The 13,439-nt window shown below is 42.7% G+C and overlaps 1 protein-coding gene across 11 annotated transcripts; it reads left to right on the forward strand.

Moving 5' to 3' along the window:
- Positions 1-64: 64 nt before the first annotated feature.
- Positions 65-12,566, forward strand: LOC147011880 (uncharacterized). 11 transcript variants are annotated; one of them, XM_085857358.1, is made up of 6 exons: positions 66-271; positions 2,013-2,129; positions 2,266-2,404; positions 2,616-2,690; positions 4,491-4,639; positions 4,798-12,566. In XM_085857358.1, exons 5-6 carry the CDS (start codon positions 4,506-4,508, stop codon positions 7,508-7,510), a joined length of 2,847 nt encoding a protein of 948 aa, XP_085713484.1. In that variant the 5' UTR covers positions 66-271; positions 2,013-2,129; positions 2,266-2,404; positions 2,616-2,690; positions 4,491-4,505; the 3' UTR covers positions 7,511-12,566. The 11 variants fall into 11 exon arrangements, with proteins under 11 accessions (XP_085713489.1, XP_085713484.1, XP_085713482.1 ...); XM_085857356.1 differs by having other exon boundaries at positions 67-271; positions 2,013-2,100; XM_085857354.1 differs by lacking the exon at positions 66-271 and adding an exon at positions 278-1,865 and having other exon boundaries at positions 2,013-2,100.
- Positions 12,567-13,439: the final 873 nt, after the last annotated feature.

A 13,439-nucleotide genomic window follows, 5' to 3' on the forward strand; every position in this document is an offset into this window, starting at 1 on the left:
GCAAGAAAAAAAAGGGTAGAATCACAGCCCGGCTTGACGAAAGCTGTAATACCGACCCAACAACGGCTCTCAGGACTCGGTGTCAAGAACCGTCTCCCAATCAACTTCGAAAACGATAAAAGCAGAAAAAAACCGTTTCATGACTGAAGGCGTCGATGAAACTTGTGTTGTGCCGTCAAATGTTAAGCTTGTCTTGGGGGGGGGTCCGCCACAGACAGGAAGTTCAGAATTTTCATCATCATCTTCATCCCGATGTTCTCCATAATATCTGGTAATACTTTCCATACCACGTGTGCACCCGTTAAGCACCGTCAGTCAGGAACCATCGGTTGCACCAACGAATGTCAAGTTTGGCCTTCACGGATAGACTCGACACGATCAGGGCGATTCTTCCAATCCCTGACAAGCCTCCGATTGAAGAACTTGCTTCCAACACCCAGTGTCGACCTGTGTCTGTGCAGCATGAATGTGTGTCCTCGGGTACTTCGATGGATTGTCCCGGTATTCTTACTTCACCGATCATGATCTTGTAAACCGTGATCATGTGACCCTCCTCCTCCGTCGACATATACACCACGGAGCTCGGGAACCAGGCTTGTTGCTCTTGTGGTGCCCCCTCTAAATCTTGTCCCCGTCCATTTTTATGTCTCTTATTCCAAAGGATATTGCCATGATCGAGGTGTGGCCTCACTAGGGTTGAGTCTTTTGTCGGATTTGTAAATAATTCCAAGTTTCTGGTTTGCTTTTGAGTGCAGCTGCTGAAACGTGCTTGTGGAATTAGAGTTGTGAATCGATCACCACCCCCCCCGACCCCCCCCCCAAGTCCTTACATTATCCTCTTGTACTTCCTGTAAGTCTGTTCATCCGATGAGCAGTCAAATGTGTTTTGATCTTCGGACGTGCAGTACTTTACATTTGTTTGTGTTTTGTAACCGGTGCCAGGGAAAGCCGGAGGAAGTGGTGGAAAGGTGGAGAACAAATCAGTCATTTATTTATTTATTTATTTATTTTATTTAAATGTGCAGCACTCCAAGGATCTGTATGCCTGGTGTTGGTTTAATGGTTAGGGGTGGTGGGCTTTGGATCCGAGGGTCCTGAGTTCAAATCTCGCTCGGCTGTTGAGTTAATACCAGGTGGGGTTAACTCGGCCTGTCATCCTTCTGAGGTCGGGAAAATGAGTGCCAGCATGCTGGTACATTGTGTCGGAGTGGCGACCCGCCCAGGATTGTGCCCAGAAGCCAAGGAGACTGCTTAGGCAGCACCGACGCTCTGCACAGAGTATGGTCACAATCTCCTCCTCTCGTCCTGTTGAGGGTTGTCCACATGCTCCTCGGAAGATTGAAACCAAGTTGTTTAACGTTCGGATCGGGAACTATGGATTTCTTCAAAATGGCGTCTTCAACTTGTGCATTCCTCCAAGATTATTTGGTGTTGTGGAGTAAGAGTGCTGTCCTCATCACCAGAACGGGTTTCGGAAGATCATGCGGCGAGTTGGGACATCTTTCCCGGTCTCTGTGGATCTGAAGATCTGGGTTATTTCTTATTCTGATTACCTCTCTGTGTATTGCTGAAGCCGGCCAAATGAAATGGGTGACGATGTTTGACTGGACTGGTAACCACTGAACTGGGATTGATTTCAGAATTCCAGTGATGAGTCTCCTCGCTGAATGATGATGTTTGTCGATGAGTTTGGTGTGACGACTTGAGGTCCAGACGGTGGCATTGTATTCATCTGTCGAGAAGGCCAGAGTCATGACGGAAGTGCGAACGAAGGCAGTTTTTGCATGCCAACTGGTACCAGCGAGCTTACAAATAATGTTCACTCACATCCTTGTTTGTGTGGCGGTCTCACCGAGGTCGTCGTGGTAAGTTTGATGCTTATAAAAGTGGATAAATCAAAGATCAATGTTATGGTCAGCGTAAAGGTCATGGATGTGAAATGATTATTCTCAATTTATAATTGTGATAACGCCTCAAAACTAAACATTTGGATGATGGTTTTCTTACGGCAGGATGAAATCCTAAAAGCTGCTGTGATGAAATATTGGGGGGAGAAATCAAATATCTGAGACAACCGCACCTGGATGGGGATCTTCGGGGGTATGGAAGGGAATGTGTTTTTAGACAAAGTGGGTGAAAACTTTACATTTAATGATTAATACCAATACATTGTCATCTTGGAGGAAGGAGTGCATACAGTCCTCAACTCCTCAGACTTAAAGAGAACTTGAACAAACATGAAGCATATTCATGCATTCTGTGCAGGGAGGAGTGAGAATGACACAAGGATAAACAGTTGCTGAAGAAGAAGAAAGAATCTGACCTTCCATCGGCCATCTTGCAGAGCAGTGTTATTGCCGAGTTCACCCATAAGTGTAGCAAACTGGTCCTCTCTGAACCACAGGTAAGCTTGTTTTGTTTGTACCTAATGGAATACTATTCTCCGTGAATGTCTGCGCCAGCAGATAAGCTGAACGATAGATTTGTCAACTGAGCGTTGAGAGTATGTTGACCACAGTGGAAGCTGAGTTGTGGCTGACTATGGAATCGATAGCCCTTCATGAGAGCAAATGCAGGTCCAAATTTTAATTACTTTTTCCTTTCCTTTCTCTTAGATATCGGACATAGTGTTACGAATTTGGAAGCTTACTGCACACAACAGCCAGAGTCCCTATAGATCAGTTGTATCGGTAAGTATGTGTTTCGAGTTCGAATCCATCCCCTGTGTCTAATGGGAATTAAGTGTACGTGCGCTATGGGTTATTTTATAGATAGGATTTTTTACATCTTCACTTTCACACAACACTCTACTCACGGCATTCTTCGCACGCTCGCGCGTGGGCGGAGTGGGCGGCAAGCACGCGCGTGGGCGGAGTCTAACATAGGCATGGCGTCCCTCTTTGGCCAATCGGCAAGGAGCGGGCGTCTCACCCGTCCCGTTTCCAACTCAACACCATCACCATTATGCATGTGGCCAGAGGTGAGGAGGTAGGCGGAGCCACAAACGCCTCCGATCAGGACTCCTCCCAGAAGGGTGGGAGTTTCCCCGCCTACCGTGGGCCTGTCCAATGAGAGACGGCCAGGGAATCGCACGATGAGTCTGACCAATGAAGAGGCGAGTGGCCAGGAGAAGAGGCCCCTCCCTCTTGGAGAGAAAAAGTGTGGTGGTCGGGTCGAGCGTGAGGAGATTGCGTCCCGTGTGCTCGAGCGCGTCTTCTGTCTGGTCTGCGGCTGACTGCACCCCGCGCATCCGAGGCGTCTCGTTCGGTGCAGTACGACAAGCGATCGACCAACTCAACTCGGGAGATCACCTCCTCTCGCCTCCTCTGGATTTGGCTGCCCTGGTCCGTCCTTTGGCGACCGGAGCTCCGGGAAGGGGTGGTCGACCAACCGCGTGCTCACGGCCAGGTAGCCAGCTGTCCTTGCTCCCAGCTGAACTATCCTCCTCGGCTGGAGAGCCGAATAAAGACCCGGCAGGGTCCATCTCTTTTATTTGGGTGTACGTGTCTGTTTGCGGGCCTGTCTTGTCCAAGTGGAATTGTTAAGTGCTTGCGTTATTGTACATTGGAATATATTCGGATGTAATCTGCTCTTTGTCTCCCTTCCCAGTTTTTGCCAATTATTCTTGTAAAATAAATACCCCCATTGTTGAATGTACCAGCTCGTTTCTGTGTTTCTTTCATTGGCTGTGTTTTCATGGTGTGTGTTGGGAAATAGCGAAGCGGAAAATTGTTCATTTGGTCCAGCGCGGCTCTGGTAACTCCGCTCGGTTATGCCGGATCCGAGCCGTTACCCGCGACTTGGATCGGACAGAGCCGGCCGAGGGTGTGGTTTCCCTGGTAGTTGGACGGCATGAATATTTAGGTAAATTGGAGTCAGACAAGTGGACCCTACCTCATGCCGTCAAAATATTGGCGACCACGGTCCTATAAGGGACCCGTGCCTTTCTGAGTTCTCCGAGAAGCATGATCTAAATTCCGGGTGTTCAGTGGAGCCGACTCTACTGCTCCACCTAGAGATCGTGCTTGCACTGAAACTCGGCCCCACAACAATAGAACTGGAAGAGGTGGTCAAACTGAGCCATGCGAGTGAGGGTGCTCGTTTAGCGGCTGAGGAGGCTGGGAACACCGGTGACACTTCTAGCTCTCTACTGGTTAATTACAGTGTCACACCAGCTAGCGTGGGTCTGCGCACGCCTCGCACACCCGCTGGCTGCACAGGACTGCATCCTCCAAGTATGACTTTCTCCTGTTCTTCCTCCCATAATCAACGAAGCATGGTGATCTCCTTGTCTTGCACAAGAACATCTTGTTTTTATTTCCCTAAGCATTAATTATCAGAACAATCACAACAGTAATAACATACAATTGTGCCGGTTATGTTATGGAAGAGTCAATGTGTACATCATGGCATTTGTGTGCAGTAATTAAATCGTCTCAAAGCAGGCAATCCTTCTGAACCCCACTCCTCATTCCTGATTGCATTTGTAGGAAGCTCAAAACATCATGGCTCTCACAAATGTGGACACTCCACTTAAAGAGGGTCTGAACACTCCACTGCGTGAGAGCGATTTTTCAGGGGTCACCCCACAACGGCAGCTCATCCAAACACCCAACACGGTCCTCGGTATTCCTGCACGGTAAGAATCCCAAATGTAAATAACTATGACGGATAATCTTATCAATAATTTTATTGACTTGAAGGTTCATGATCACGTGCTTCACTTTTACCAGAACACCTCAAGTTCTCCACTTGTGTAACACAAAGTACCCTCCTTTACCATACTACACCTTACAGTACCATACGGTGCGCTATGATCCGAGATTTCTCCGATGAAGATCACAGAGCGAACTCCCCGGGAGTGAACACGAGCAACTCCGATGAAGGAAACTCAGTCGTTCCTGGAGGTTCTCCCTCAGCCAGGAGGTCCATAGTCGGTTCACCAAAGGATAAGGATAATGAGTATGGACCCGATTCGGTTGTGAAAGTGAAGATCGAGTCCGAGTTTGTTAATTATTTGTTCCCTCATTGTGAAGATTTTATTGTGAAGGTGGAGTCTGAGTGTGTGGATGTATCATCCACTCAAGACAATGGTGAAAATCATCCAGTGAAGAGAGAAAATTTCCAAAGTGATTTTCTTCAGGCTTCCCAGAATGCTTTGAACAATGAGTGTGTGAAGCAGGAACTCCAAGATTCTCCTCCCATGGAGCTGAGTGATGCTGCTCAGCTACTCAAAGAGAAACAAATGAAAATAGGTTATTTTACCAACTTGAGCAAGGAGTGTGTAAAGCAGGAACTCCAAGATTCTCCTCCCGTGGAGCCGAGTGATGCTGCTCAGCTACTCAAAGAGAAACAAATGAAAATAGGTTATTTTACCAACTTGAGCAAGGAGTTTGTAAAGCAGGAACTCCAAGATTCTCCTCCCGTGGAGCCGAGTGATGCTGCTCAGCTACTCAAAGAGAAACAAATGAAAATAGGTTGTTTTACCAACTTGAGCAAGGAGTTTGTAAAGCAGGAACTCCAAGATTCTCCTCCCGTGGAGCTGAGCGATGCTGCTCAGCTGCTCAAAGAGAAACAAATGAAAATAGGTTATATTACCAACTCTGCCCAGTTGTTGAACACGGAAGATTATTTTAATCAGCAAATTCCTTTTCGTCAAGACAATGACAAAGTGAACAGCGTGTCTCACAACAAATGCAAAAGTTATTTCAAGGCACACAAGCAGATCCAAACAAATGAGAAACCCTTCAAGTGTTTCAGGTGTACCAAGGTGTTTGATCGTCAATCAACTTTACATCGACATCAAAGAATACATATGGGGGAGATGGAAATAGAGATAACAACCAGCACAAATGGAGATGACAAGCAATGGGAGAAGCCATACATGTGTTCTGTTTGTTCTAAAGTTTTTCGTCAATTATCAACCTTGAATAAACACAAACAAATTCACACTGGACAGAAGCCGTACAAGTGTTCTGTGTGTCCCAAGGGGTTTAATCGTGAATCAACTTTACATCGACATCAAAGAATACATACTGGGGAGATGGAAATGGAGATAACCAACACAAATGGAGATAACAAGCAACGGGAGAAGCTGTACAAGTGTTCTGTTTGTTTTAAGGCTTTTAGTCAATCAGCAAACTTGAATAAACACAAACAAATTCACACTGGGGAGAAGCCGTACAAGTGTTCTCTGTGTACCAAGGAGTTTGGTAGTCAATCAACTTTTCATCGACATCAAAGAATACATACTGGGGAGATGAAAATAGAGATAACAACCAACACAAATGGAGATGGTAAGCAACTGGAGAAGCCATACAAGCGTTCTGTTTGTTCTAAGGTTTTTAGTCAATCAGCAAACTTGAATAAACACAAACACATTCACACTGGGAAGAAGCCGAACAAGTGTTCTGTTTGTTCTAAGATGTTTAGTCAGTTATCAACTTTGAATATACACAAACTAATTCACACTGGAGAGAAGCCGTACAAGTGTTCTGTGTGTACCAAGGGGTTTGATAGTCAATCAACTTTACATCGACATCAAAGAATACATACTGGGGAGATGAAAATAGAGATAACAACCAACACAAATGGAGATGTCAAGCAACGGGAGAAGCCGTACAAGTGTTCTGTTTGTTCTAAGGTTTTTAATCAGTCAGCAAACTTGAATAAACACAAACACATTCACACTGGGAAGAAGCCGTACAAGTGTTCTGTTTGTTCTAAGGTTTTTAGTCAGTTATCAAACTTGAATAAACACAAACACATTCACACTGGGGAGAAGCCGTACAAGTGTCCTGTGTGTTCTAAAGTTTTTCGTCACTCATCAACCTTGAATATACACAAACAAATTCACACTGGGGAGAAGCCGTACAAGTGTTCTGTTTGTTCTAAGGTTTTTAGTCAGTTGGCAAACTTGAATAAACACAAACAAATTCACACTGGAGAGAAGCCATATAAGTGTTCTGTATGTTCTAAGGTTTTTCGTCAGTTATCAACCTTGAATATACACAAACTAATTCATACTGGGGAGAAGCCATTCAAGTGTTCTGTATGTTCTAAGGTTTTTCGTCATTCTTCAAACTTGAAAAACCACAAACAAATTCACACTGGAGAGAAGCCGTACAAGTGTTCTGTGTGTTCTAAGGATTTCCGTCGCTTAGTACACTTGAATAATCACAAACTAATTCACACTGGAGAGAAGCCATATAAGTGTTCTGTGTGTTCTAAGGATTTTCGTCGCTTATCACACTTGGATAAACACAAACTAATTCACACTGGGGAGAAGCCGTACAAGTGTTCTATTTGTTCGAAGGTTTTTAGTCAGTCAACAAACTTGAATAACCACAAATTTCTTCACACTGGGGAGAAGCCGTACAAGTGTTCTGTGTGTTCTAAAGTTTTTCGTCAGTTATCAACCTTGAATAAACACAAACTAACACATACTGAGGAGAAAAACAGCAGGAAGATTAAAAGAAGAATGCGAAAGAGCAGGAAGATTCAAAAATGATCTTGACAGAATAGGGATCGACAAGGAAGGCTCATTGGAATGGCTAAGAAGAGGTCAAATTAATTGGGATGGAGAAAGAGTCATCACAAATGCTCAAGGCCAAGGACACTGCACTCATGCTTTCTAAGAAAAAAAATAGAAAGTACCAGTCACCTCCTTTCGGGATGTAAAAACTTATGTCAGAACAGCTCTACACAGAAAGACATGACAGCATCTGCAGAGTAATCCACTGGTACATCTGTAAACATTTCAACATTCTGATCCCATAACAATCATGGAAACACAAGTAAACCAAATACTTGATAATGAATGAACAAGTAATACTCACATAAGACAAGATGATCCCATCAAGTGTGGACATTGCAACCAAAACATCATGTCCAGGCATTGTACTCAAACACAAAAAGAAAAAGTCAGCACTGTGTCAAACACAAAAAGGAAAGTGTTGATCGAGGTTTCAGTTCCCAATGAGTTTGGACTAATTGCGACAGAAATCAGGAAAATGACCAAATACCAGGATCTGAAAAATGAGGTCGAGGATTTGGAAATTGAAGAAAGCTGAAATTTACTAGTGATAGTCAGAACTACAGGAATGATAAAGCCAACCCTTACTGAGTATTTAAATTTCATTCCAGGGAATATCACTCCAAATGAGCTACAAGTGGAGGTTGTCAGAGGTGCAATGAAGATTTTGAAAAGAGCCCTTGGAACAATGCTGTGAGAACGAAGTTTCACAGTTTGGTTCATGAATCATGATCCTTTACCAAAAATAGGAGATTTTCAGTTCTGGGAGCTCCCACCTCTTGAAACCCAAATGGAGGTGACAACCAACGGGAGATGCCGTACAAGTGTTCTGCGTGTTCTAAGGTTTTCTGTCAGTTATCAAACCTGAAGACGCACAAACTAATTTGGCACTGCTCATTCAAGAAAAGTAACAGGCAAACAACACCGCAAGAAAAATAGGCCAGGCCCCACGAACAGAAACCAAGTACTACCATGGAAGCACACTTGGGAGAAAGAGAGAACAACTGAGAAAGGAAACAGGACAAATAGAAAAATTCAAATAAGGGAAATTGAAGCCCAAAGGAAAAATAAAATACAAGAAAAGGAGCAATCAGAGATTGCAAACCCTCACCAGGACTTCTTTTGAGTGGTGTATTTTATGGGTTTTAGGGTAAATCCAATATGGCTGCCAAACCATGTGACCAATGACATCATATGTGTGAACCTATTGTTCCTCATGGAGAGGCAGTCATACATGTAAAGTTTCACCTCTATCTTTTCAGCCACTTCAGAGAATATTTTTGAAGGTTTAAAAAAAAAAAAACCTGCCAAATCACGTGACCGATAACATCATTAAGTTTTTTTTCTGTGGACCATTTTATCCTTAGAAATGACCCTCAAAATTTTTCATACTGATTGGATGTGGCATTCTACATATGCAATTATGACGTCATCACGAGGGCACCTATGACATCATAAAAAATCACACTCATTCCCCATGAGTACTTGCTATGTGCCAAGTTCAATATTTTCCTTGATGTGGTTTCAGAGATACAGAGGTCCAAAGCTTTTCCGGTTTTACAAAATGGCTGCCACACCATGTGACCTATGATGTCATAATTATCATTAAAACATTCTACATGAGTAGTCACACCAATGGTGAAAATTTTGTCTGAATCCGACAAGCGGTTGCAGAGAAAAACACAAAAGAGACAGACAGACAGACAAACAAGCCGGTAGGCGGACATGGGTAGTCGCCTACCCAATAGAACCTGACACGATGGGCCCGTTCGATGGGGAATGACCTGATGATTAAGCACAAGAAAATTCATGATTCCATCTTCAAGGGTTAATGCTGCAGATTGTTTTTTCGTTAAAATACCCCCACATTTAGAGGTTTTTCGGCCGTTGCTAGGCAACGGAGGGGTCCAGAGCAACGTTTCTTTCTCACACATAAATAGGACATACCATGAACCTACCATACCAGTTTCATGTATATCTGACTCATAGTCTCTGAGATATAACGAACTTCGTTTTTTTATTGTTTTCGACCAGAGTTCATTCAAAGTCTATCTTCTCCAACAGTTTTCATAGGATCCGGCTGGAGATTTTTGACAATATGGCTAAATGTACTGCCCACAGTCGCTGGTGGCCCGATTTTTGGTTTTCTAAAAAATATATTTTTTTATGATTTTTCAAAAATTTCAAAGTCCCGTTGCTAGGCAACGGTGGTGTCCATAGCAACGGTTCTCATTTGCACACAACTAGGTCATGGTATGAACCTACCCACCATGTTTCATCGAAATCGCCATTGTATTAACGGAGCACTGGATCGAACAGACAGACAGACAGACAAGCATATCGATGGAAAAACTGATAATAAGGGAAGAACAAATTTCAAAAATTAAAAAAAAAAAAATATTTCGACTGGATCGACTACCCAACAAACGGACCCAAATGCAATACCCTCTCCGAATCTTTCGGCGAGGGTAAACGCCTAATTTGAAATGGAAGAGAAAGACCAAGAGTTAATGGGTGCTGAAAACAAACTCAAAATAGAAATTATAGTTGGGAAAATAAAGAAATAAACACCACAAGACCAACGACAGATGAAAACGAAGCCATGTATTTGAAAATAACCTGAAAGGATTCCACAGAGAACGAGGGAAATGGCAGGACATGTCAATTCCCCCCTCCTCCCTCCAAAAAAGATGAACTCGACCGAAAAGAACATGACAACGAAGTGAAAGGGATCTGAAACTTGAAAAAGAATCATCAAAAAGAAATGCCTCTCGTGATAATTGACGAAGGAAAAAAAGAAAAGAAACCACTTGCAAAAATGACAAACTTCAAAAGCCCTGGCCCAGATAGTATTCCAAACTTCTTGCTAAAGCAACCCGATGCTCTCCACAATCACTACGCTCTAGCATTCAACAAACTTATCCAAGGGGGAGAGGTATTGGATGAGTGGCTCACAGAAGGCTACACATTCCTCATCCCAAAACCTGAAGAAACCCTAAACTATCTCACAAATACCGACCAATAAAATGTCCACCAACAACATACAAACTTCGAAAGGGAATCATCACAGAAATGATGTACCACCACCACCAAACACAACCAAGGAGGCCTCGAGGCAGAATAGAAGGGATGTAAGAGAGGAAGAATGCTATGGAGCAATGAAACACCTATTACTGAACGAGGCCAAAATCAAAAACTGCAAGTTGGGAATAACCGAATTGTCCACAGCCACAGCCGTTATGGACTTCAAGCTTTTTGGAACCCAGGTGGATGCAATGGAAGTTGTTCACGTTGTGCATGTGTTCTTCCTTGTGTGCAAGTGGTTTTCCTATTAAAACATCTGCCTGGGCCTCTCTGTAAAACATTAAAAGTCATTAGCAGTCTGATACAATAAAGGCTCTGAACCCACATGGCAAAGTGTATTAATTAAATTGACGAAGCCTGTGAAACATGTTGTAATTGAAAGAATTACATTGGATATATATATATATATATATATATATATATATATATATATATATATATATATATATATATATATATATATATATATATATACATGTATACATACATACATCTGCTGTTAGTAATAATGATTTGTTATGTAGATTGCCTGCATTTCTAAATGCTTGGTTTTATTTGTGTGCCTTTAAAAGATTGCTTTATGCAAGCCATGAATTCTGAAGCCTGGGTTTTTGCAAACATATTTAATGTACGGCTTGCAACATGATATTATCTCCTGTTCTTTCTTGCTTGTTCAGCTACTCCCTAAAGCTTCACTCTTCCCACAGAATGTTGTACAGTGCTCTGTAATGCCAAACCCTCCACCACATTAGTTGACATTGGAATGTTTAACTCGCAACTTCAAAATATAAGCATATGGCTTTTTGGAGCAACTTGTTCTTATCAGTCGAGCTACTTGTAATGTGGGAATATGTAGGAAGAATTGGTCACATCCTTTTATCTGTGCAAATGTTTGGGCATTGTTACTGTTGAAACTTTGTTTTATCTTCCTTGGAATTGTTTGTGCCCTCTTCCCATTGGCTGAATTCTGATTCCCCCCAGTTCTTATCTGACTTAATGCCTTGTGCAAGCTACTACTCCTTAATCAAGGGCCTGACCACAGCTGTTTCTTACCTTATCTTGTTTGACCATCCATCTCACCCTCTGCCCCACCTGTCCTTGCTTGAGTATGTAAGAGCTCGAGTTGAGGCTCTTGGAGCGAGAGGTTCATTAAGTGCATTCTGTGGATCTCCCATTGATTCAAACTCTGAACCTGAAGAATTGAATTCTTCGACACTTGTATACCAATTTGCTGGAAATCTTCATGAGATGTTAAAACAAGAAAGCATTGAAAGGACCTGAGACCATCACTGAACCTGAAGGCTTGTGAAGAAATGACGAAAGGTGTATTTTCTTACCTGCTCAACCAGGAATACCCCTGATCTTGGTGGTTCTCAGGTGTAATAACTGTGGTGGATGTTCTTTTTGAAACCTGTAGAGTAGTCGTGGTGGTCTTGCATACTGGTATATTGTAAACTTCGGATACCACTGGTTTCTGTTGATTTTTTTTGTTTGTTTAAGTCTCGACAATTGTTTTATTATGCCTGGTGTTGGCTCAGTGGTTAGGGTGGCGGCTTGGGATCCGAGGGTCCTGAGTTCAAGCCTCGTTGCCCGCTGAATTAATTCACCAGGGGGTTGACTCAGCCTGCCATCCTTCCGAGGTCGGCAAAATGAGTACCAGCTTGCTGGGATGACCGAGTCATTCAAGTATCCTGCGTCAGAGTGGCGACCTGTCCAGGATTGTGCCCAATAGCCAAGGAGACTGCTTCGGCAGCACCAATGCTCTGTACAGAGTATGGTCCCAATGGACCAATTATTTTATTATGATAATCTAGCGGATATGCAAATATGTACCTGTATTTAGGTATTCGTTCATTGTGATAAACATGTTATTTTGCACAAATTTATATCTGTAAGTACATTTTGAAGAAATTTCAATATATGAATCAAATAAATACTTTCAAATTCATTTGTCAGATATTGAGTTAATCTTCATAATATTCACACCTGAGTAGGGGAATTTTGGTGGTTCTGGGACTGTCCCATTTCTCCCATTGACTTTAATCTTAACTTAGGGAAAAACTATTTGACCCTGTCAATAAAAAAGTGATTTTTTTTTTTCTCTCACAAATAGATCTCTGGCACCAACTTCTTCTCCTCCCCCACCTTTCCACTCATCCTGCACCAGCTTCTCTGCACAAAATTGTTTCTGGGACCAATCTTTTCCATGAGCCTCGACTATGCATTAAAAACTTCTTTTTTACCCTCCCCCCCGATTTTATTTTACCCCTCACCCCTGACAACCCACCCTTCATCCTCTTTCTCTGACCTATTTATACCCCCATTTGAACAGAGATTCCTTCCCTTTATATCCCAACCTATAGATAAACTCTGGAAGAGTATATACAGCGAAACAAAAACCTGTTTATTCTCCCTCCTTTGCGGATTATGTCCTTTATGAAAAATAACTCCTGAAGCACAATCCTTGGCAGTTGCTTGTGGAGTTGACAATCCTGTGTCAAAGAATACTCAATTCCTCTTGTACAGATGAACCATTTATTTTAATACATATGCCGATGGAAAATCAGAGGAGATTCAACAACACAAGCAAGTAATGCACTCTATCCTCTGATCTTACTCATACATAGATCTTGAGTTTCTTTTATAATAAGCAAAGTGGGGAGGGTGAGATCATGGAATGATATTTGGTCATTTTCAAGAAAAGGTCGCTGCTGAGCCTGAAGTTTTGGGGTTTGGGAAAAAGATCACTCAAAGCCTTTTTGCAGCAGCCATTTGGATGTCACATTGAATTCAAAGAGCTGGAGAACAATTTACGATCATA

Source organism: Eptatretus burgeri, chromosome 15 (assembly GCF_056783735.1).
Source record: "Eptatretus burgeri isolate ZD-2024b chromosome 15, Ebu_testis_v1, whole genome shotgun sequence".
NCBI classification, from domain to species: domain Eukaryota; kingdom Metazoa; phylum Chordata; class Myxini; order Myxiniformes; family Myxinidae; genus Eptatretus; species Eptatretus burgeri.

Coding starts and splice junctions, on each gene's coding strand:
- LOC147011880 (XM_085857363.1), top strand. CDS start 4,506: ATGGCTCTCACAAATGTGGACACTCCACTTAAAGAGGGTCTGAACACT. Junction 4,640..4,797: donor GTCCTCGGTATTCCTGCACG/GTAAGAATCCCA, acceptor TACACCTTACAG/TACCATACGGTGCGCTATGA.